Consider the following 25,964-nt stretch of genomic DNA (forward strand, 5'->3'; position numbering starts at 1 on the left):
AGGGAGAAAATGAAGGGCGTGCCTCATGCAGCGGTGAGTGAGCAGAGGGAAAGGCAGGCTGGGACTGCGGAACTGGCTGGCCTCGGTTCTCTCCCGACTTCTGCATCTCGATACTGTGCCCCTCTGACAGGCCTTCTCGCCTACCGGGTAAAGTTCTTTGGCTGAGATGGATGACAACAGTATTAACAGAGAACTGAAGCAGAAATTAAACTTCTCCTGTTGTGAGGAAGAGAGTGAGAACAAAGAGCAGAAGGAAGCGCCGGAGGGCTGGGAGGCCCAGACCCTCACCCCAGAGCAGTCTGTATCCAAGGATTCAGAGGCCCTGTTTACACCACCCAGGACACCCCTGAGGGACGCACACGGACTCCACACATTTCAGGAAAAAGCCAAAGTGAGTCCAGAGCCTGGTTTTGGGACCCTGGTGTCAGAACCACCCAAGTGTCCTACAACACCAGCCCAGCCAGATGACAGAAGCAAGCTGCTATACTGCGAGAGTCCTGTCACTCCCAAAGTGAGTAAGTTTTGGGGAGAGGGGCCCAGGTTCCTTCAGTTCAGCTATTAGAGAAAGAGGATTGGTCCATTATGTGTATAGGGTGGATTTGCCTCCCAGGCTGTCTTATCCCCAATTCCGTATTTATTGGTAAAAATAAATAAGAGCTTCAGGTTATCAGAAAACAGAATTAAATGTCTCACCAGCTGTCTTCCCAAAACCACTGCTGCCAGCAACTATTTGGTGGAGGCCACAAATAAATGTTGGGTGGGGGGAAAGTTCCTAGTTAAAGAATATCGGCACTGGAAGGAATATTGAGATCTAGAGCTCACCCCAAGTGCACAATACCCGAGAAAATCAAGGTCAATGCCAGAGACAGGACTAGAAACCTGATCTTTTGGTCTCAGTCTATTCTTTCCATTATGCCAACTATTCTTTTATGATTATTTACTCATATTTTCTAATATAAGAATGTTCATATTCTGTTTGAACATATTCATATCTCCTTATGGCTGCTTTTCCCAGAGGGAAGTCCTCTCCCTTCCCTGGCCTTGTAACGTTCAGGCTCTTCTGTTATATGTGAGCAAAGAGGTAACCTGTGACACTTCTGTATAAGCCGAGGATTGCCGATAAGCAAAGGTCCTGAGTAGTTGGCATATTCCTCTAGTCCTGTTGTAACTGGTCTCCTGCTACATTTTTTGTGTTATTCAAGCCAGGACTGGGACAGGGCTACCTCTGACAGGCTGGTGCTGTGGTGTGTGAGCCTCAGGAATGGTATTAGCTCTACTTTCTGCTGGCTCAGCTTGAGGTACTTAAGTTCATCATCATAACATCTGTGCTTCTGATTGTAGCACAGTCACTGTCGGCAGGTCTCTTTAGTACCTGCTGAGTGTGGGCACTGTGTCTACAGGAAATACTAAGCTTCTTGTCTGAATTGTAGACAAACTACTCTAGTGTCCATCAGTGGGTTTTTCAAAGGTCCCAATACCTACCAATCAATCATCCACTGACAAGGAGCATAAGACAGTCTCTGAGAAAGAGGAGATGTGCCTATAGACACTATGTAATAGGTGCTTCAAGAGTGGTCAAAGTTCACTGGGTGGATTGCTTCTCAGTGGTGATCAGGAAAGAAATAAAGGTGAAGGAAGCATATGAAGGTCAATGAAGTTGGTATGGTTTTAACATATAGAAAGTAGAGAGTGGCCTGAGAGAATATGGTGCTGAGCAAAAGTACACAGGTGAGAAAAGATGACATGGTGTGTATATTAGTCATTCATTTAAAAGCTAACTGAACATCTTGATATGCTAGCTGACCCTCTGCTGTCACACCCAATTACTGCTTTCAAAGAGTGCCCACAAAATAAAGATACATACAATACTGAAACAATAATTAAAGTTCAGATCAGATATGTTAGAAGAGTGGTACTACATGATGAGAAAGAATTAGAAATTAAGTCTCAAGATATCAGAGAAGCCTTTCACAAGAGACCAGCGTTTGAGAGAAATCTTAAAGAATGAGTTGGAGGTTACCAGGCAAAGAAGAAGGGAATGAGCACTTGAGGCCAAATGAAAAGCTTCTACCAAATTGTCAAGGGGGAAGACCATGCTGCCCCTGGAAAACTGCATGTTACTCAGTAGTGACAGGGTCTATACATGTGAAAGTGCAGGCAGTGATGCCAGAGTCGGTAGGTAGGAGCTAGATCAAGACTTTATCCTAAAAGTGCTGAGAAGGCCAGTAAATGGTTTTGAGCAGAGGCACCTTTAAAAAATCATGACCTTCATATGAAGGATGGAAGGAGCAGGAGAGATCCTGGAGGCAGGGCAGTATTCACAGTGGAATTGTTGAGAAAGGAGAAGGACTTGAATTACAGCAGCAATAAATTGAGAGATGTTTAGGAATTGGTAACTGACTTGATGGAGGAGTTGAAGGAAGAAGAGAGAGCTGGGGTGCAACCAGGCTTCTTGTTTGAGTACATGATACCTTGAATCAAGACAGGTGACACTTGAGGATGTACAGGTTTGGCAAAAGCAGAGATGTCATGCAATTGGATAAATGGGTCTGGAGTACAAGGAGACAATCTAAGTTGGAGATCAATATATGGGCACCATCAGCATTTAGGGAGCTGTTGAAGCTTCAGGTGGATAAGTTCATGGAGCCTGAGTAAGGAGGGAAGTGGTTTGAGTTAGGAGTCTTGAATAATGCCAAGATTTGAGAGACAGACAGAGGACAGAGTTTGGGAGGGAAACTGGAAATTCAACTAGGAAAGTACATATTTTATGAAGAATAGAGTTTGGCTCAGGGTCAGAGGAGGGAGGCTACTGCAATAATAATTGGAGATGTTATCCCAAAGTCAAGGATGCATAGGGAAGGAATGTTGGTTTAGTTTAGCCTTGCCAAAGGATAGGGCCAGAAATCACCCAAAATGTCTTCAGCTCACCATAAGGACTTCCTAGCAGGATGGAGATAGAGACAATAGAGCTTCCTTAGGAAGTAGTAAGGCCCTTGTCACTGAATGACCACTTGATAGAGACATAGAAGGGATTTGAGCACCAGGGCACTAATTATAGTGACTGGGCCTTTGAAGTTTTTCCCAGTCCCAAGACACTGATGATGTTGTGCCTTAGTGGGAGGTTGCCACCTTCTCACACCATGTTCAGAAGTCAGGGAGCTATCGCCCAAACTTCCTTTCTTTCTCTAAATCATCTATAACAGAGGTGTTAAACTTATGGAATCAGCTCCACTCTCTGGATCATATTTATACCCTCAACCTGGTCATCTTTCCAGAAACTTTCAATCTGCTTTACTTTTATGAAATTTCTTTCATGAATCTGGTCCAAAACTATGTTCTTATAGGTTTCAAAAGGATTACTCATAATTCTGTCATTCTGGCAATGCAATCTTTATTAATATAACTAATATCCTTCCCTCTAGTCTAAGTGGAGCTCGCAGAATCTACCAGCCTTCACATTTCCAAACTAGGAATTCAGACATTATCTGCCCTGATGTGAACACTTTTCCTTCCTTTTATCTGAAAAATGTCCAGGCCTTTCTTGCTCTCCTGGGGGTGTGGCACCCAGAGCTGTGCAGCATTCCAGGTGTGGATGCCCCACTATTTTTTTATAGTAGATAGATGTGCTTTACTTTCCATACGATGATCAGCATCACAAAAAACTGTTTCTCAGATAATGATTCACTATCATTCCAGGTCCATTTCCGGAATCACATTGACAACAGAAATATTATCCAGTTGTACTTCTTTTGAACCAATACTCAGCCCTATAATAAACTTACAGGAAGACTGTGAGTTTGTCATTGATATTTCTCTCTCACATCGATATTTCTCCCTCTTTCTAAAATCAATTAAAAAATGTTAGGTTACTATGTGTGCTTCCTTCATTTCTGCTTGTATCAATCACTTAGTGAATATGTATAAGTTCAATATTCATTTTTTGTAGCCTCACATTCTTTAAATTACGTTTGCATGCAGTGAATCATGTTGTAATCTACCTTCTGCTTTTACATTGAAAAGTCATGGGCAGAGACTATGAGAGAGTAGGATTCTTTAAGAAAGAGCCTCACAGTATAATGCTTATACTACGAGGTTTATCATGGCCCCTGTGTCTACCATGTACTCCTGAAGACCTATGACACAGGTATTCCTCTGGCCCCTGCTATCTAGGTCATAATGGCATTCTGCTGTCTCATCAGAATTCTCTGTCTTTGACCTCTCCCCTCTGTCTTTTGGTTTAGTTCTGGGTAGGTTTTAGGCCTGTGTTCTCTTACTGTAACCTACTTGGAGTGGTAAGTCCTGCACATTTTCTTCTCATTGACATACTAATTAAAGCCACTGCAAAGCCTTATAGCCCAAGTGCTTAGGCAGGGGTGGGCAAACTTTTTGACTCGAGGGCCACAGTGGGTTCTTAAACTGGACCGGAGGGCCGGAACAAAGGCATGGATGGAGTGTTTGTGTGAACTAATATAAATTCAAAGTAAACATCATTACATAAAAGGGTACGGTCTTTTTTTTTTTTTAGTTTTATTCATTTCAAACGGGCTGGATCCGGCCCGCGGGCCGTAGTTTGCCCACAGCTGGCTTACAGCATTACTTCTCCACTTTTTTTTTTAACCCCACTTCATGGAGCTCTTCTCATTTGGTGCCTACATTTTAAGAGGAATTGGAAATATTTTCCTCCATGTTGAGTCTATGAAATCTTTCCCTTACAAAGTGAAACATCAATGAACAGCTACTTAATGGACCATTTACGAGCTGGAATTCATCTCTGCACCTCTCACAGCACCCAGCTCAGAGTCAGCTACTTAGTAAGCAGCACACACATATTTCGATAAATGAATGAGGGGGCATTAAAGTGCACAGTCTGAGATGTAAGGACCAGGTCTTCTAAAGTCATTTTCATTTGTCTGAGCTTAAATGTCATCCTTAAAAAGTTGGAGGTGGGACTCAATTTGTTGGTTTTCCAAGCTGGTGATCAGAAGTGCCTAGGGCAGCGGTTCTCAACCTGTGGGTCGCGATCCCTTTGGGGGTCGAACGACCCTTTCACAGGGGTCGCCTAAATACATCCTGCATATCAGATATTTACATTACGGTTCCTAACAGTAGCAAAATTACAGTTATGAAGTAGCAACGAAAATAATTTTATGGTTGGGGGTCACCACAACATGAGGAACTGTATTAAAGGGTCGGGGCATTAGGAAGGTTGAGAACCACTGGCCTAGGGGAAAGAGGGGGAGTGTAATGACAGTAGATTTCTGTGTGGGTCCCATGCATCAGAATATCTAGTGGTAGACTGGGAATCTGTATTTCTCACCAGAGGACCAGTTATGAAGCAACTAGTTTGCACTGAACCAGATAACGTTCAAGACCCCTTTCATCAATAACAGTCTTTGGTTCAAATATTAACTAGCTAACTGGTATGGAACTCTTTTTTTAACCTACATCATCCTGATTTGCCTTATGTCATCCTCAGGGCCAGCCAAGCCAGTCCATGATTTCTTCAACAGGGAAGCTGCCCTCCCGAGGCTCTAAGCATTTTAGGCTCACACCTGTCTCCGTAACAGATGAAATGACCTCATTAGCTCTGGTTAATATTAATCCCTTCACCCCAGAGTCCTATAGAAAAGAGTTCCATCGATCCAGTGGCAAGAGGAAAATCCGAGGAGATCTGTAAGTATACCGTGGCCAATGATTTTTGAGAACTGATCTTACTATGGTCAAGAGGAAGAGAGAATGTTGAAGTGAGATTAGGAGCAAGAACTCTTTTAGAAGGAAACTGGCATTGGTTACATATCCCCTCCTTTCTGAATGTCAATGTTGGTTTCCCCTTGCGTGGGTTGTCACAGAGATTCTAGCACAGCTGTGGGCAAACTACGGCCCGCGTGCTGGATCCGGCCCGTTTGAAATGAATAAAACTAAAAAAAAAAAAAAGACCGTACCCTTTTATGTAATGATGTTTACTTTGAATTTATATTAGTTCACACAAACACTCCATCCATGGCTTTGTTCCGGCCCTCCGGTCCAGTTTAAGAATCCATTGTGGCCCTCGAGTCAAAAAGTTTGCCCACCCCTGTTCTAGCATCTTTCCATTCTGAAGTGTACTGTGAGGTGCCTTCTATAAAAGGACAGCAGACCTCTGACTTCCATTAGGAAGTTAAATGGGCTATGGGATTGCCTTCAAGGGGTCTCCTATGGTCAATAGAAGGTTAGCAGTTGGGGAAAGTACAGTTCACACTTCAAAGAGTCTGTTACTGTTTCTAGTCCAGCTTGTCTGGCTGGTGATGAGAGCTGTGGGGCAAGGATTTGAACTTCTCTGCAGGTGTTGGAAGACTGGCTGAAGAGAAGAGAAGAGTGTTCTTTCAGAAGTGGTAAAAGCCAAACGGCACCACTGTGTGCCTCATGCAGGGACATTTCTTTACCATGTCCCCCCAAGGCTCCTTTTTCATAGAAAGAAACCACCTCTAAAATGAGCCAGTCTCTGTGCCTGATAATGTACTTGGCAAAATAAATGCACAGCTAGCAATCTGAAGTTTGCAGAGCATTTAATGTGTTACCTTAAGTTGTTTCTTTGGGGATCAATGACTATATATTAACCAGCCTTAGGCCTAGAATAGGTTTTCTCAACACCGCCTCCTGGATCTTAAGTAAACAGGACTTCAGCATAAGTAAACCACCCACTTTTGTTACCAAGAATTCTGTTGGTTTTAGCTGCTTAGGAGTATTTGTAAGTCATCAGAATTTGTGGTTTCACTTGCACTGAAGCCAGCCGGACTAGACAGTTCATCTGAATTCCTGGCAACAGAATTGGTGACACTTTAGTAATGTTGCTTAGTGCTGAGAGGGCATTTTTCTTATTGTATTTAATAAAGTTTCAAATGTTATATCCAATTTAGGTCACACATGTCAAGTATCAATTTATTTCCACAAGTGTGATGCCCTCCATTTGTCATTAATACTCTGTACTTCCCCGGAAGAAAAATCTATAGCTTGGCTGAAAGCAAGAGAGAAACTAAAATCTTGCTTAAGAATTCAGGATGCAACTGCTCATGCCAAAGAGGAGGTTTGTCAGAGACTTCAGCTAGCCTGTTAGCATTTTTATTAGCTTGGCATTACACTCATAGAGTAGGAGAGCTGAGATTTTTACAACAACTTTTGTTTTTTTTTTGTTTTATAATATCTATTTAATCTTTGTGTATTGTTTCTGACATTCTTTGTTATTTAAGGTTTCTAAATTCTATGTAGTTAAAAAATGTTTCTTTAAAAATATTTTATTTTTTTAAAGAAGGTCATCGACAATAGCTTAGCCAGGGTCAGAGCTCCTTCTGCTATATTTCTGGTTTACCAGGAACCTCATAGGTGCACAGCCAGGTTCTGGGGGAGGTGGAAGGAGGATGTGTAGGTGGCAGTGAAAAGCACTGACAGTTTCACGTGTGTTCTGTGTGCGTTCCTGCCTCTGATTCTCAGCAGACGTTGTCCTAGTTGCCTAAAACCCCCGCTCTTTTCCTTTATCTCATTCCGACTCCTTCTTGGAAGCCTAGCTTACATATCCTCTCTTTGGGGAAATACTTTTATGTTTGAAATAATTAATTGGATGCTGTCTGTGTATCCCTTAATATCTTGCTCTTATCCTCACCTGGGTTCTTATATTGAAATTTCTGTTTTTCCCTGTCCCCAAATATAAATTGAAAAAGGGAAGGAATTGTCTTATTTAGTCTCATGGCCCCAGAAACCAGCATGGTACCAGGATCACTAAGTGCTAATCCTGATCATATGTTTATATCACTTTTTTTTTTTTTTTCTTAAGCGAGGAAGCTGATCCGGGGGAAGGCAAAGTAGAAGGGCTGCCTGCCAAGGTGAGCGCAGTTCTGTGGCCCAGCTATCATAACAGTCATTTCATCCTCCTGCCTCTGTCTCCTCCTTTTCTTCTCTGTCCTCTTTCTCTCTTCCTCCCTCCTTCCCTCTCGCCCCCCCCCCTCTTTCCTTCCTTTCTTCACTCCACCTCCTACCCCCAGCACTTTGTAGCAAATTGCTTTGCAGATGAATTTGGACTCTCATCAGGGTCTATATTATTAGCTAGTTGTTACTTTATTTTATTTATTTTTTATAGAGGAAGGGGGAGAGGGAAACATTAATTTGTTCTTCCACTTATTTATGCATTCTTTTATGTGCCTTGACTGGAGATTGAACCTGCAATCTTAGCATATTGGGATGATGCGCTAACCAACTGAGCTACCTGGCCAGGGCTAGCTAGTTATTAACTTTGCCAGACATTGTCTGATATATGTTGAATCACTATTGCTGAATCATTACTTTGGAGTATTTTTATATGAAAGGTTAATGCTTCTGTCTTTGATCTGGGGGAAGTTCTGTATTCATAGGGTAGAGAAGTGAAGGAAAAATCAAGATATTTAAGGTCCCAAAATAGAAAAATAGAACAGAGAAAAATGGCATGAAACCACTTTTATATATAAAAATCTTAGTTCTTCAATATGTCAGTATCTATTGATTTTATAATGTTCACAATCTTTGATCCAGTATCTATCATTTGATAATCTAACCTAAGAAAATAATGCTGAAAATATTATCACAGAAGTGTTTATTGCAGACTTAACTATAAGAGCAAAAAAAAAAAACAAACAAAAAAAAACTAAATAAAATGAAAGAGGAGAGAGTACTAAATGTCCAATAATAGAATGGCCAAGCAAATGACAGTTTAAAGTCAGGGGAATATTCCATTGCCATTAAGATCTTTATCATGAAAACATGGCTATGTTTAATGTTCAGCAAGCAAAAGGAGAAGGAGAAGGAGAAGGGTTGAGGTTGGGGAATGAAGTGGATGGTAAGCTGGCCTATTAGGTGTCTGAGATGAGGATGGGAAGGGAGTGGGTGAGCGACTGGTAGACAGCCTTGAGGCCTCTGATCAGAAGTTTGGAATCCTCGTGGGAAACAATGAGGTGTTTCCTATTCTGCAAGGTCATTTTTCAAAAATAATTCTTACTATTAGAGGAGATGGAGAGAGGGCTGGTTGCTCCAGACATGGAGGAAACAAGCTTGAGACTGGCTAAGGGCAATGGAAAGTATAGATCTTACTGATGAAGACTGACTGATATTGGATGTTGAAAATGAAGTGCAAGTAAGAGTCAAGATTTTTAAAACTTAAAGTTAGATTTAAAAGTTCATGTTTATGGAGACACTAGAAAAATGTTGGGTTTGTGGAGCTAAATCAGTATGGATTGAGGTTCATATAAATTTATGGAAATCAGAGCCGCCATTTACTGAGAAGTTACTATGTACTTGGCATTGTACTAAGTTACACACACACACACACACACACACACACACACAATTTTCTTTTTTTAAAATTTATTTTTTATTTATTTTTTAATATATATTTTATTGATTTTTTACAGAGAGGAAGGGAAAGAGATAGTTAGAAACATCGATGAGAGAGAATCATCGATCAGCTGCCTCCTGCACATCTCCCACTGGGGATATGCCCGCAACCCAGGCACATGCCCTTGACCGGAATCGAACCTGGGACCCCTCAGTCCGCAGGCCGACGCTCTATCCACTGAGCCAAACCGGTTTCAGCTTAAAATTTATTTTTATTTTTATTGTTTTATTGCTTAAAGTATTACAAAGGGTCACAATTTTCTTGAGTAGTATTTAAAAGAATCCTGAGGAGTAGTTGCTATGAACCTGATGAGGTTCATAGAGATGAGAAAAACGATAAAAAATTCAATGATTTGCCTGGGGTTATTTACTAGTTGGGCAATCAGTGATGTTGCTACTTGGCCAATAGGGGGAGTGGTTGTTATATCTGAGCATATAATCTGAAATAATAAATTTGATAATTTTGTTTCCCAGACTAAGATTTTTGAGGAAGCAAATTGAACCCAAGTATGTTTATTCAACTTGAGATAATTAACAGCCAGAGTGTGAGACCTGTAGACTACTGTCAAGGGAGGTTGTTTTGTGTTTTTCTCTAACATGCCCTACCCAGCTCCCAGTCACTGCTTCAGCTGAGGACGGTAAGGTAGCTCTGGCTGTGAGTAGAAGTATCCCCTCTAGGAACACACGATAAGAATATTATGATCAGATAGGAAAATATAGTGCAGAGAAGGTAGTCAGCAACTGGGGAGGTTCTTGGTACCATGACTATCAACACAGATAAAATCCAATGGATTTGCCCCAGAAGTCTTCTTGAAAACTTAGAGAAATATAGGAATATAATATGTCTCAATTTTATTGCTCACAACATGTTAGGAAGGATTATTTTAACCTTTTTATTAAAATATTTCAGAGATATGTTCTACGAGAAACCAACATGACTTCCCGTTATGAAAAAGAATTCATGGAGGTAGAAAAGATTGGAGTTGGGGAATTTGGTACAGTCTACAAGTGCATTAAGAGGCTGGATGGATGTGTCTATGCAATAAAACGCTCCACGAACTCTTTTGCAGAATTATCAAATGAGTGAGTACCTTTGAAATGTACTAGAAGCACAAACTTGGATTTGGAAAGCTTTTTCTTGTCAAAATATTTTAAATAATAGCACTGATGTCATTAAAAAAAAATTTACTACTTTTGTTAAAATCACCCCACCCCCTCCATTGTATGTTGTCTCACATTTATAACCTTTCAAAGTTTTCCATATCAGATGTAAATTATTTCTTAAAATATACCATGATCATTTCGGGTCATTTTGTGGTGTGTGTGTGTGTGTGTGTGTGTGTGTGTGTGTGTGTGGTTTTTGTGGCTTTTACTACTGGTCTTACTTCTTTTTAATAATTATTAAATTTATGGAATGATCTTATGGTTTCTGTTTAGTTCATCAGAAATATTGCCAAGTAGTTAACTCCATGGTTTATCTCTACTTTGCATTAATAATGAATTTTATAGTCAAGTTTCAAGGACTATAAGGAAGGAAAAATTAATAAAATTAAATTTCATTCCCAGAAATAATTGTTCTTCCTTTTCACAAGGATAACAAACATTTTCAAATGGTTTTTTTTAATTAATTGTGGGGATGTAATACTTATGCCAAATCTGAAATTATCAATTTTAGAATCCTTCGTTTTCACTTTCATTTTCACAATATATTTTATTGATTTCAGAGAGGAAGGGAGAGGGAAAGTGAGATAGAAACATCAACGATGAGAGAGAATCATTGATTGGCTGCCTCCTGCATGTCCCCTACTGGGAACTGAGCCCACAACCTGGCCATGTGCCTTGACCAGGGATCAAACTGTGACCTGGTTCATAGGTCAATACTAAATCACTAGGCCACAATAGCCAGGCTAGAATTCATCATTTTTATACTGAAACTCACCAAATACTGTATTTTGCTTTTTTGGGGGTTGGATTTCATGTTCCACTATAAATATCTCTTTCCAAGAGTGTCCCCTCACTACATTTTGGCGAGTTTAATATTGACTCTGACTCTCTAGCCTTCATAGAGAAGATAGAAGGCTCATGACAATATCCACAATCAAGTCCATGGTGGCCTTCTTGTGAAGCCCATCAAGATATTTTAATATGATACAGTAAAATAAAGATCCAAAGCACGTCTGCTGTTGAGGTAGCACCACTTAAGCCTCCTCTTTATTTGTGCCATGTTTAATCAAAAAAACCATGGACTTGGGTGTCAAGATGACTAAGGTTCTAGTCCGAGGTCTACTATCACTTGCTTGAGTTTGGACCATTCACTGACCTTTCTAAATCCTTTATCCTTGCCACTGTATCTCACTGCATCATTATGAAAATTAGGGATGAAATAATAAGCAAGTGGTGAGCATTCAATAAGCGTTCTGCCATTGTTAATAATGAGTCATATCTTGTCTTTTCAAAAAACATTTGCATGCATATTATCCTGATTCATTTTCCTCAATGCTTTTCTATCTCTCAGGAATTTGGTTTTGCATGAAGTTTATGCTCATGCGGTACTTGGTCATCACCCCCATGTGGTACGTTACTACTCTGCATGGGTAGAAGATGACCACATGATCATTCAGAATGAATACTGCAATGGTAAGTATGTGGACTAATGTCTATGGAGAGGGAGATGAAATTTTTTTTTAAGTTGATTTGAGAGAAAGAGAGAGAAACATCAATTTATTGTTCCACTTAATTATGCATTCATGAGTTGGTTCTTGTTTATGCCCTGACTGGGGATCAAACCTGCAACCTTGGAGTATGGGGACGATGCTCTAACCAATTGAGCTACCAGGCCGGGATGGGAGATGAACTACTAAGTCTTCAGAAGAAAACCTTTGCCTCTTCCTTGTAGTTTATGCTGGGTGTAGCAGAGTCATACCTAAAATGTCTGCCCTGCAGTTTCGCTTGGAAGCAAAGAGCTGGAGGAAATGAGCTGAGTTGAAAAGGAATTTCAGGTTTATGCTATTACGTATTTCTTTTGAAGCTGATGTGTAGCTGATACATAGAAGCTCTCACTCCCTTCACACTTTACTTAATTAACACTAGAGAAAGAGCTTTACCCTAGTGATTTGAACGGTAAATCGCCCTTTTATCATTTGCTAGGTATTCTAAAAGATGCAAGCATAGTCCCTACAATTTTAGGGAGGGAAGAGGGTAGGAGGTGGTAAATGTATACAGCCAACTCCTGAGTTTAGGGATTGTTCCTGCTTCTTGCTGCTTCTTAAGCTTATGAGCCACAGTGTTCTCACCAGAGTAAGGGCATGGGGAGGGGGCTGGGGTTGAAACTCCAGTGACTCCAGGTCTATTCTCCAGGGTCGTTCAGAACTGTACATACACAGTAACCAGTAAAACTGTTGTTCTGGGCTATTTAAGTTACAGAGTGGTCTTATGGTTTAACAAATTTCTAATCCATGACTAAGGGTTGATATGACAGCAGTTTTATGTTATGCTCAGAAATATTTTTCATCAGAAAGTTCAGTGGTGAAGTAGAAAAAGTACTACCACATTGAATAGAAACTTTCATCATTTGAGGAGCAGCAATTATTTGGCATTTCCTTGTTGTTTCCTTATAGCTTGGTTTGTTTGTAGCCTTACCTGTGAACTTTGTGGGGGATTTCCTCCAATGGGCTCACCCCAAATCCCTTTTTCTATGTCTCTTGGGGATAAAAAAGGGACCCCATCTTTATACTTAGAATTGAAAGGTAGAAACTTTTTAGTCATCTTCTCTTCCTAATTTCCTCTTATCATGACCTGAGATTCCCTATTCCATTACTCCCCTCTCTATAAGAATACTAGTTTTTATTTCTATGACTTCTAGCTACTAACAAAGATAATATCAAATAAAAATTACTCAATAAAGCAAAACAAAACATATATGAGGCAATATAAAGATTTCAGATTTTTCAAAAAAAGAAACGGAGTGATTGTTCCTATTACAAATCACATTTTCATTCTTTCTAACATTTAATACCTTCTACAGGATTGATATTTATTAAGCTCTAGGGCAGCGGTTCTCAACCTGTGGGTCGTGACCCCTTTGGGGGTCGAACGACCCTTTCACAGGGGTCGCCTAAGACCATCGGAAAACACATATAATTACATATTGTTTTTGTGATTAATCACTATGCTTTAATGATATTCAATTTGTAACAATGAAATTGGGGGTCACCACAACATGAGGAACTGTATTAAAGGGTCGTGGCATTAGGAAGGTTGAGAACCACTGCTCTAGGGTAAGAAACAAAGTAGAGTGAGATAAGTCCTTATCTTCAAGGAGCTATATTCCACTTGCTCTGTGACAGTGAATACACAGGAGACAATTAGGTGCAGAGCCAGATGTACAACTATGGATAAAAAGGGTCGAGAGAAGAGGAATGTGAGCAAGAGGCAGCGTGGAGTGGTACAAGGGGCCAGGGCTTTGAAGTCGGCAGACCTGGGGGTTAACACCCAGCTCTTTGCACACTAGTTGTAAGATCGCTGGGATGTCACTTAATCTCACTGAGTAGAGAGACTGCAGTAATGACGTAAGGGAGTAGTTTGAGAATTAGCAACCATCTATGTCAAATGCTAGCACAGTGACAATGCCCCACACACAGGGAGAAGTCAGTGTTATTAGAGTAGCCTGAGAAAATCTACAGGAGGGAAGACTTGACAAGACCATGCTGAAGGATTAGGAGAGTTTATAGGGAAGGGAAGGGAAGGGAAAGGAAGAATCCAGTTAGGAAAACAGCCACAAGCACAGGGCGGATGGTATTGGCAGTGGGTCTAGCCTAGCAGACAGTAAGGAGACGATGGGACCGAGGGGACGCCTACAGAAGGAAAGATTAACAAAGTGAAGTGTGGGAAATCTAGAAAGCCCCGAAAGCCAGATGGACTGGATGTGATGGATTATGGGGAGTCACTGTCTATCCATCACGGTGGTCCTCAAACTTCACTGAGTACCTACCAATTAAAATGTAACTATGATTTGTCAAATGTAATTCACACACTTTGAACCTTTCAAATGTGAACTAATCGTGGAAAATAAAGAATGTCCTTCTACCTTGTCTTGTTTGTAGTTATGGATACTTCATGTTGAGACTTTGCCCTGTGGCTCTAAACAAAAGATAGCTAAGTTCAAAGTATCTGTAAGGTAGCAGAGTAGCCAGTGGCTCGTTCCTCCCCCCCCCCCCCGCCCCCTTCCTCCCCGCATTCCCTACCTTCATCTTTTTCGCCTCCTGCCCTGTCTGCCCATACCCACCCTTACCCTGTGCCCCCAGCATGTCAGAGCAGTCAGGTTTGAACAATCAGCTATGGCTTTAACTCAGATGATAAATTAGATATGATTTAGACAACTTAGATTATAACTCTGATTTCCCCTATTGTCCCTTTGGAGCCCTGAACCAATTAAATGCTCCCCCACCCTTGCCAAGCTCCCCTACAAGTTACCTCTGGGCCAGCCTCAGCAACCTGAAGGTGTTCAGGAGCAGGTAGATTCTGCAAGCACCAGGATTCTATCAGGTTCAGGGCTGGATGGTGAATCTCTCCCAACAGGCAGTATTTTCTTCTGTCTTCTGTTACTGAAGTTTTTTAGAATGGCTAATGACGATTCTCATGTTTGTCTGCGTGATATGACATTGGAAGTCAGTGTCCTTTGCTAAACACCGGTTTCTCAGTATTGCTATGTCTATTCACACATACTTCCTTGTTAATACTGTTCAGTAAAGAACAGCTAATTATGCTCTTCTATAAGAGGTGGATAGTCAGCTTTAGCTGTAGCGAAATAAGGATATTCAAATACCTTTGCGTACAGCATACATGAGTACTTTTCAGTAACTTCTACTATTGATAATTATTACTTGGCTAACTGTAATATGACCTACAGAGCTTCCAAGTAATTACAAGTGCTGCTAGCACTGGTCTAGCTACCCTTACTAAGTACCTGTAGCTCTTGGGGGCATTAGAAATATTTCTGTTAATCCTCTAAAAGAACATGTTAAAGGGTTTCTAAGTACCCCCAGACTCCTTTCTTTCTGTCCTTTTACGGGATCCTTGACTCAGTCTTGCTCTTCCGTCTGTTGCCAGGATAGACATTCAGTTCAGAAAATATTTATTATGTGCCCGACCTGGGAAAATGAAGATAAGATGCAGGCCCTGCCCTAAGGGACACCCTGGCTGGTAGAGAAACAAGTGTTCTAATGGACATGGGCCTGGACGTAGTCCTTCCCTCACTGTCACATCTCATTACCTCATTTGTAAAGTTAGCTTCCAGGTGACTTAGTTTTTAACAAGTTCCAACGTATTCTTTAGTTACTCTTCCTTTCTAATTAATGTCACCTGTAAAATCTTTCCTAAGAAGGTCCCCATAAAAAAACAAAACAACAACAACAAAAACCTTTAGCCCTCCTTGTGTTTCTGAAAGGAGCTGGATTCCTTTCCTTTCTGAATGTAAGTACTTTAACACAATAGATCCATCTTTTATATAGGATACTCTTAAATATAGATTTCCTAAAAAATACTGTTACTGGCTGAAATCCTGTTGTTCTGATATACACTTAAAGGGTGGAACAATGGCCTTTATAACTGCCAGGGAGACACTGAGCTCTATAATTTTGACTGATGAGGCTATCAGTAAGTGCTCATTAATGAAATAAAGGGTTTGGAAGCATTCTAATACCTTAGTACAGGGGCAGCTAAGACCAGGGCGTCAGATGAACCCAGGCCTTACTTATTATTGATAACAATGAGAAATCAGGAAATTAAAGCTGAGGTACAAATCTTGTAGTTCAACTTGGAGTTGGGTGTATATTGATGTTTTATATTTTTCCTTGGTTAACAATCATCAAATGTTCTTATTCGGTTGTATATTTTTAATGGAATTAAACTTAGAATCAATTACATTAAATTACTAGATTGACACTGACATGAAATTAATCATCACACTAATAGTAGCTATATGACTAAGGCTGACTGGCCTCCTGGTTAATAATTAGGTAAAACTTTAATTAGTTAGTTGAGGCATACTCGAGACAATAGGGCCACATATTGGATATCTGGGATATGGCATTTTCCTCTTTAAAAGCCCTGTAATTCTTCTTTTCTAACATGTCTGTAGTATGGGCAGGGGGAAGATATGTTTGGCATTGACACTGGAGTAATCTAGACTTGCTGGACTGGATTTATTCACAAGAAATTTATTATTTACTCTGCTTTCCTCTGCAAGATTCACACCCTTTCTCTCATTCTGGGGGCTACCCTTGGTCATTCTTTCCTAGGTGGGAGCTTACAGGCTGCTATATCTGAAAACACGAAGTCTGGCAATCACTTTGAAGAGCCAAAACTCAAAGACATCCTTCTGCAGATTTCTCTTGGGCTCAAGTACATCCACAATGCTGGCATGGTGCACCGGGACATCAAACCGAGTCAGTATGCTCCCCTCTGCCCCTCCAACCGTATTTAGTTCTTTCCTCCCTCTTGTCAGAATCGGTGCCTATCTGTCTATCAGTGTCAAAGATGCTGTTTGCTGGCAGAGTGCTTTTCTTTCATTTGTTTCCCCTAAACAAATTCAATTAAACAGCTTTCACAATTTTCTCCCTGGGCACATGGGACAGAGAGAGAAAAGACTTTCTCAGATAGTGAAGCCAAAGTATGAAAATAATTATTTAATTTACCACATAGATAAGTGACAACATATTGGCTACATCCTGACTGTGGCTACTGATGCTATACCCTTTCTAATTCACACCGATTGAAGTGAGCAGAAATGGATGCCTTGGGCCCTCATCAATATGAAATTCAAGGAACTGTTGTTACTGTATTGTGTGTTTTTCTTATTTCTTTGTTTTGTGGCTACTAGCCTCTTCAGAGGATATTTGAAATCAGTTTCACTTATCAATCACTGAGCTGTTCATAAGTAGTGTGAGAGATTCCAGGGAAGAAGAGGCCCCTTGTACTGTTGTTACAAGCGCAGAAGAGGAAGAGAGGAAGGTGCTATAGTGGCAGATACAAAAAAGAGTCTTTGGGTTGAAAAAACATAGGAATCATTATTTATGTCAATTCTATATTTTTGCAGGTAACATCTTCATTTGTCATCAGATACAAAGGGACTCTCCTATAGTCCAAGAAGACATTGAAAATGATGCTGATTGGTTTCTCTCTACCAATGTGATATACAAAATTGGTGAGTCTGCCTTATACTCTGACCTGTATTCTATTACCCTATAAAATGTATACTGATGACTCCATTTACTCCTGTTTTAAGAAAGACATGCTTGTAAAGAGCTCTATTTCTTTTTGTTTTTTTAGGAGACTTGGGTCTTGCAACATCAATAAGTGAACCCACAGTGGAAGAGGGAGATATTCACTTCCTGGCTAAAGAGATTTTGCAAGAGGTATAGATTAGGGAAACGGAGGCTATTTTATAATTCATTTAACCTTTTGACTCTCAAATGAAAGAAATGGAAAGTATATATTTATAATTTAAATTGATATTATCCCTTTTCCTATTCAGTATGGAGACCAAAAATAGGAGAGACTTTTCCCCTAAAAAAGCATGAGAAAGCTGGCTCACTTTGGATTAATCGATATTTGTACTGTTCTTTGTAAAGGTCCCTTACTGTTTCTAGTATTTCTTAGAATTCCCAAACTCCTGGATTGCTTAGTAGGAAGAAAGAATTGATTGGGCCAGCCCATCTTTATCCTACTACTCTCCTGTTGGCAGCATATCAGCTTTGGTCATTGAAATGACCTTTAGTTATTACCTACCTTCTAGGACAGTGGTTCTCAACCTTCTGGCCCTTTAAATACAGTTCCTCATGTTGTGACCCAACCATAAAATTATTTTCGTTGCTACTTCATAACTATAATATTGCTACTGTTATGAATTATAATGTAAATATCTGATATGCAGGATGGTCTTAGGCGACCCCTGTGAAAGGGTCGTTCGACCGCAAAGGGGTCGCGACCCACAGGTTGAGAACCGCTGTTTTAGGATGTCTGTGGAGTCGTGCCTGGCACAGTGATGTTAATTGGGTGGATCTGTGCTCTATCCTCTATCTTCCTAGAGGTAAAGCACTAACCACGGAGGATGTGTCTGTTTAAGTTCACATGCATTCAAATGAACCTTTCTTACCAGTTGTATTTTAATCTAGACTCTCCTCACTTGGCAAACAAACTAGCCTTCCTGTCTTCTGTTTTGAAGGATTATCAGCATCTCCCTAAAGGAGACATATTTGCCTTGGGATTAACAATGGCAATGGCCGCAGGAGCAGAGTCATTACCCAGCAATGGTGCCGAGTGGCATCATATCCGAGAGGGTAACCTTCCACACATTCCTCAGGAGCTCTCAGAAGAATTTTACAATCTGCTCAAGGTAATACCTCTTATGAAATGAAGAGAAGATGGAAATACTGATTTTAAAAAAAATGTAATGGCAAGTAGGTAGGGAAAGGGAAAAGGAGATGTTGGCAGTGCCACTGACAGAGGAAAAGGAAATCAGGACCAGGAAGCCCAGCAGAGACAGGGCTGATTGAAAGTGTCTCAAGGACATTTAGAAACTATCATAAATACCTTTTATGTTATGGCTTAAGTATCCTGTTACATTTTTCTCATTTGCCTTTCTAAACAACCCTGTGAGGAACATAGTTGAGAAGACCTAGGCTCACAGCAGTTTCTGGACTTGTATTCCACCTTTGATAACTAACTCCAAAATCAAACCTGTTCTTTTTGCTCCTATTTCAGGGTTTTAATTAACCATTGTCAATAGCAACGGTGATGTTATTACTGAAACACACACACTACCTAAATTTTGAGTGTATAGAAGAAAGTATAAGCTAACTTATTAATAACTGGCAATACTACCATTCATTTAAGCTGTTGGAAGAAAGGTAATGTCAATTCAGGAATCTATGTGTCACTTGTACTCAATGATATCTGTAGGAACTAGGAAAGGGAGATATTACATTGAAACAAAGAGAGGTACAAAAAAATCTACACTGTCAAGAAGCTTAGACTTACACTAAGAAAACAAAAGGTGTATGTAAGACTTATTTCAGGGCTTAAGGAACAGGATCTGTTAGGATCCCTAAAAGCCTTAGAAATACCTACTCTTGGGGATTAAATTTGAGTTCCACAGTTACCCTGAAAACTTCAAATTTAGTTATAAACTTGTCCTTCCTCACTTCTGCTTTCCTGAAAGGAGACAAACCCTTCCTCAGAGTGGTTTTTGTTCACAGTGTAATCACCTATTTTTATGTGTAAATTGCTCTTCAATTTAGTAAATAAGTATTGAGTACCTCAATGCTGGTAATACATATATGTTAATTCACTTAATTCTCACAACAGCTGGAAGGTGAACATTGCTGTCCCACATATCAGGAAAGGGAAGCTGAGTTTCAGCAAAGAGACTTGCCCAGGCTCTAGCCAGTTTTGCTCAGTGAATAGAGCATCGGCCTGCGAACTGAAGGGTCCCTGGTTTGGTTCCGGTCAAGGGCATATGCCTAAGTTACAGTCTCAATTTCCAGTAGGGGGCGTGCAGGAAACAGCCAATCAATGATTTTCATCATTGATGTTTCTATCTCTCCCTCTCATTTCCTCTCTCAAATCAATAAAAAAAATTTTTTTTTTAAAGAGACTTGCCCAGAACTACATAGTAAACGGGAGCTGGCTCTGACTGTTGCTCCCCAGGTGGAGGTGCAGTGTTTTCTTCATTATACAACACTGCTAATTGCTGCAGATAATAAGGCATTTTCTACCGTATTAAAATCATTTTAGGTTACAGACACCCCCCACCTGAAGATAAGTGCTGTAGGAATATTGTTATGGTGTGGTATCCTTAATTTAAGTGAAAAAGGAGCATGTGTGGTAGAAAGTAAACTGAACTAGGTGTTGGGTAACCTGGATTTGTCTAGGTCTTGTCAATGACGCAGACAAGTCACTTTATTTTAGGACCTCCGTTTCTTCCTCTTTAAAATTAAGGCATTGGAGTAGTTAATCATCCCACTAGCTCTAAACTATGATACTTAAAGTCAGAGGTATGGATGACTGACCTACCAGAGAGGGTGGAGGTAAATTTTCATCTATTTCTTCCCTCCACACAAAGGAGAGGCAGAGTTTCACAAAACCCACAGCAGAAGCTGGCTCGGTGTGGGCTTGGGTGGGCTGATTTCCCAAACAGTGAAGCTTCTGTTTCCTCACATTATCAGAACATGATCCACCCTGATCCCAGGGAGAGACCCTCTGCAGCAGTTCTGGCCAGAAGTCGGGTTCTCCGTCCAACCCTGGGGAAAACAGAAGAGCTCCAGCAGCAGCTCAACTTGGAAAGGATGAAGACAGCCACACTGGAAAGGTAGATTTTGGATGCTGCAGTTGAGAAAGAACCTCTTTATGAACTGCTCATAGTGATATGACTGGTGTATCTGCTTTGTGGTTTCACAAGTGGAACTTGTGTCTGCAAGTGGAACTCAACATTATAATACGTAGGTCTCTGCCCACACAGAGACTAGCAGCATGCAGCCCTTTGTAGCACAGGGCTGGAGGCTCCGTGATTGAGAGAGAAAATTCAATAAATGCAAAGAAAGCGGAGTGAAGAATGCAAAGAAATACAACCAGTAAAGAAAACTTAGTGGGATTCTGAGTGACAACAGGCGTTCAAGAAACTGGTGATCTCCCAATGTGAGGTAATCCTAGTTAAGGTGGGAAGAGACTGATCCTAGAATCCCACTAAATTTCAGGGGCAGGCAGATATTCTCTCTTGGTACATGTTCAGAGGAAGAGGTATTTTTCCAAGCTAAAGGAAGCAGTCTGATGACTTATTCATGTAAGCTTGTATTCATGTGTGCATTAATTTATTAATCTATTCCTCCATTAAACAAATGGGAATTAATCAGATGGGATGAGCTGGTATAAAGGTCAGGCAGTGATGTCTGAGCAGAGTTCTGAAGGCATTTTAAAGTGATTTTTACATACACTGTGCACTATTAAAAATATAAAAGAAGATGGTCCATGTGTAAAATAAGCTTAGAAGTCCAACTTCTTTTGGATATACAATCCATCGAAGAATAATTACCTTGAAAAGGCCACAACATGATCTATTGGCAATGAGTTGTGGAGACTTTAATCAGGCAATTCTTCCTAATAAGGAACTTACTATCTTTTTGCTCTAGTTTTATTAGCCAGGAAAATGGAATCCAAAATACAAATATTTATAGATATCAGGTCACAGGAATATAAGTTTTTCTTCGGGTGTGGTGTGTACATTCTGCAAAACCAGCTATGCAGGCACAGGTGACTGTCATCAGTCACTACCAGCAATGGACATCCATTATAGAGATGGGGCAGATGCCTGCTTGAAATTGTCTAGACCAGGGGTTGGCAAACTTTTCCATAAAGAGCCAGATAGTAAATATTTTACACTTGTGGGCCATGTGATCTTTGCTGCAACGACTCAACATAATGTAAAAGCAGCCATAGGCAACATATAAGTGAATGGGTGTGGTTAAGTTTTCCAATAAGACTTCATCTATAAAAACAGGTGGCTGGCCAGATTTGACCCATGGCCATAGCCTGCACTACAGGATAATCTGTAGTTCCCTCCTTATTTTTAAAAAAATATATTTTATTGATTTTTTACAGAGAGAAAGGGAGAAGGATAGAGTTAGAAACATCGATGAGAGAGAAACATCGATCAGCTGCCTCCTACATACCTCCTACTGGGGATGTGCTCGCAACTAAGGTATATGCCTTGACCGGAATTGAACCTGGGATCTTTCAGTCCACCGGCCGACGCGCTCTATCCACTGAGCCAAACCGGTTAGGGCCCTCCTTCTTATTTTAAAGACAATTTATGCCCCAATCAATAGGATTTAGGAACCCAAACCTGCCATATGTTGTAGCACATATGGGCCGGGCTTTTTTTTAAGACAATCACAGGAGCAAATGTTCTGTGTATAGCTTAGGCTTGTTTCTATAAATACTGAAATAAATAAAAGAATCTATCTATATGGTAGTTTTGATGGTGAACATCTCTAATTTAGGATGGAGTAACATGTGGTTTTCCTCTTTCATTGCTAGGGAACTGAGAGAAGCCCAGCGGGTCTGGGAGCCCCGGAAAGGCCACAGTGACTCTGAGGTCTCGGGGACCCTTACAAGATCAGGAAGCACCAAACGGCTAGTGGGAGGAAAGAGTGCAAAGTCTTCAAGCTTCACCTGTGGGGATTCTTCCTCATAAGAACTCAGTTCACATCAACCCACAATATACGTTAACCATGCCAAACTACCTCTTGTAAAAGGAAAGCTTAACCCACTTCAATACCCAAAGATGTTGAAAGCTACTCCTAATTTAGCATTTATAGCCAAGATACTAAAGCTATTGAGGCCTTTATTAGCAAGGGTCTCCAGTACCATTATCTCCTCTATTGTTATATTCCTAACACCACCTATCCATAGTTCATTTCTCACATTCATTGGACACAATGGGAAAGCATGAGCTTCTGAACGGATGGAAGAGAAGGAACCAGCCCTCAGTGCAGCCCGTGGACTAAGACATTGCTCTAGTTAATTACCTATGAAGGATCCCAGTGACTCTTCCTGCACATTGAAAAAAAAATACAATTTTGTTGAGTTGTAACAGCTTACAAGAAAATGCACCTGGATTTCAACAAACGTTCCCCGGGTTATCTGATGGTATTTGTAAAATTCTCAACCACTTTAGTTTTCCTACTGTGTTCTCTGAATAGAGACCATCACCTCCTTTGATATTGTATTTATTAAATATAAATGACTTCACCATTATTTGAGATGGATAGAAATAAGGCTATACATAACTTGATATTTCTGAGCTGGCTATTAACTTATAGGACAAAAACACTGGTTAGGAGTATGAGGGAAATTCGATGTGATTGTTCTCCCTCAGTCTATTTGTCCTGACCCTGCTGTAACTGTTATGACTGGTTTTGATTTTCTGGGTGTCACCAATTTCTCCTTGATTTGATAAGATTTGGCTTTGTTTCCTGTGATTTTTATCATATTTTATCTAAATCCTTTTTCCTGTATATATATATTTTTTAAAGGAATAGAATATTTGTAAATAAAGGTTTTTATCGTGTCCAAAGCCAAATACGGGGAAAGCACTCTTCTTTGTAATATGGAACTAACAAAGAGTGAGAAATTTATGTTGGAAAGGATTTAATGAGTAGATAGGTGAGACAATTTGGTAGCTTGTACTAATAGGTCTGCTTCGAGTCTCAACTTCACAGGCCCAGAAGCTTATAATGGCCAAGCTATGATATAAAATAATATTGGTCATAAAGGCATTTGCTAATTACATCATATTAATAAATGTAGCCTGTAAATAGTTTGTAAGGCCTTTTTTTCCTGCCTTATTTTCTTTTGCCTTAATTTTAAAGTTATTTTTTAACTGAATAAACCATCAGACCATTTTTTCTTCTGTCTTGAAATAGCAATTCTTTCCATGCAATTATATGGGGTACAGTGCTCCATATTGCTCTATGCCATTTTTTAAAACCAGTCTTTGTTCAAGGTTTTAAAATCGAGTTAATTTATCTCTTGCTTCTCCCAATCCAGCCATGCCCTTTGCAGTACAGTGCAAGGTCAACCACAATTAGTGATTTATAAACAGGTATATTAAGAGTATGCAATATGTAGACCAGAATTTTTTGGTCATACTTGTCTTCTCAGGCATCGACACCTACTACTGTGAGGGTCTACTCCAGGCCTACAGTGCAGCGGTTCTCAACCTGTGGGTCGCGACCCCTTTGGGGGTCGAATGACCCTTTCACAGGTGTCACCTAAGACCATCGGAAAACACATACATAATTACATATTGTTTTTGTGATTAATCACTATGCTTTAATTATGTTCAATTTGTAACAATGAAAATACATCCTGCATATCAGATACTTACATTATGATTCATAACAGTAGCAAAATTACAGTTATGAAGTAGCAACGAAAATAATTTTATGGTTGGGGGTCACCACAACATGGGGAACTGTATTAAAGGGTTGCGGCATTAGGAAGGTTGAGAACCACCGGACTCTACTCCATTCCTATAGTGACACCCGAATGCACCTGGTGTCAGACTCTTGGTTTCTCTCCTCCTCCTTTTGCTGGGCTCCATGGGAGCAGGAAGTCACCAAAAGAGCAGGCAGCTGCATAGACACTGCTGAGTATGGCAGGGACGGGTCTGTTTTCAATCTGCATTGTGCTTTCTGCTTTTTCATTCATTCATTCATTCATTTATTCATTCATTCATTCACTCATTTTAAACAACCTTTTCCATGCTTCTCACACCAAATTATTTGTGAATACAAAGAAAGAGGGAGAGATTAGTGGCATAATGAAGAAAGACCTTTTAAGGCCAAATGATTGGACATGGTTGAATAGATGTAGGTGATCAGGGAGAAGTTTTAAACATAATTCCAAAGTTCAGGTCTGGGAGAATCTTGATACCACTAACAAAGAGATTAAAGGGGGCACACTGTCTTTGAAGGAAAGGGTACATTTAATGTTTCATTTGACTGAACCGCTTAAATGGAAGGATTTTTAAATAGGATATCATTGAAGGGCACTGGCAGTAGTAACTTAGTGGGTAGAATGTAGAATGATTAATGCCTGTGCAAGGACTGAAGGCAGTATAATAAAATGGAATAAACATTGCTCAGGGAGTCACTTAAAAACAGTCAGGAGGCAATTGAGGAAGTGAGGCCCACCTTGTGCCACAGTTCTCAGAGCAGCTATTAAGTTGTTAAACCTGTTGCTAAACTCAGCTCAAGGCCCAGCCATAAACATCCAGGGAGCCATAAACATCTTGGAACAAAGATGATACCTGGACATATAAGGACCTTCCTATCCTTCCTTGTAGTTTTCACCGCCTCATTTGCATACTGGAACCAACCAATCCTGTTAAACTAGCCAACAATTCATTTGCATGGAAGAATTACATTTTGTGGGTTTTGCCTTTATAAACCCTTTGTTCTCTCCAGAGTGCAGTTGGGTTGCTACCTGAATCTGCCTTGTTTGGATTTGAATCCTTTAAGACCCCAAATAAACCTTTGTTTTGCAACCTCAAATCTTTATTAACAATGCCATTTCAAAAACTAAACTGTGAAGGTGGAAGTAAAACTTGGGCTAAGCATCTAGAAATATACTCTGAATGAAAAGGGGGGCTATGCAATAAACCTGACAAGCCGGGGTGTGGTGGGGAGTGGGTGGTGGTGGTGGTGATGGGAGGGGTGGCACACGGCAGGCCTGGCAAGCTCAGTTACCAAAAGTAACCCCACAGGATAGTCTGATCACAAATGCCTAACTGGGCGTCCCAGGTCTTTGGCAGAGGCCAATCTTTAAGTGAGCTCTGCCCATTGTTCTTATGCATCTAGGATAACCTACTAGTACTGTTATCGGGGAAGGACATGTAATAAGAACAGAACCACAGCTGTCTAATAATTATTCACCTTACTAATGATAGATGAGAAGTTTTCTTACAGACCCTGGAAACTGGAGGATGAAACAGGCCTGTAAAAGATAAG

At 40.3% G+C, this 25,964-nt stretch overlaps 1 protein-coding gene across 1 annotated transcript; it reads left to right on the plus strand.

The window, feature by feature from the left end:
- The first annotated feature begins 125 nt into the window (after window positions 1-125).
- On the plus strand, window positions 126-23,454 carry WEE2 (WEE2 oocyte meiosis inhibiting kinase). The gene is made up of 11 exons (XM_059656116.1): window positions 126-511; window positions 5,477-5,673; window positions 7,808-7,856; window positions 10,307-10,479; window positions 11,912-12,033; window positions 16,695-16,841; window positions 17,492-17,599; window positions 17,725-17,810; window positions 18,620-18,790; window positions 20,622-20,764; window positions 22,489-23,454. Exons 1-11 carry the CDS (start codon window positions 167-169, stop codon window positions 22,643-22,645), a joined length of 1,698 nt encoding a protein of 565 aa, XP_059512099.1. The 5' UTR covers window positions 126-166; the 3' UTR covers window positions 22,646-23,454.
- Window positions 23,455-25,964: the final 2,510 nt, after the last annotated feature.

This window comes from Myotis daubentonii, chromosome 10, assembly GCF_963259705.1.
Source record: "Myotis daubentonii chromosome 10, mMyoDau2.1, whole genome shotgun sequence".
NCBI lineage: Eukaryota > Metazoa > Chordata > Mammalia > Chiroptera > Vespertilionidae > Myotis > Myotis daubentonii.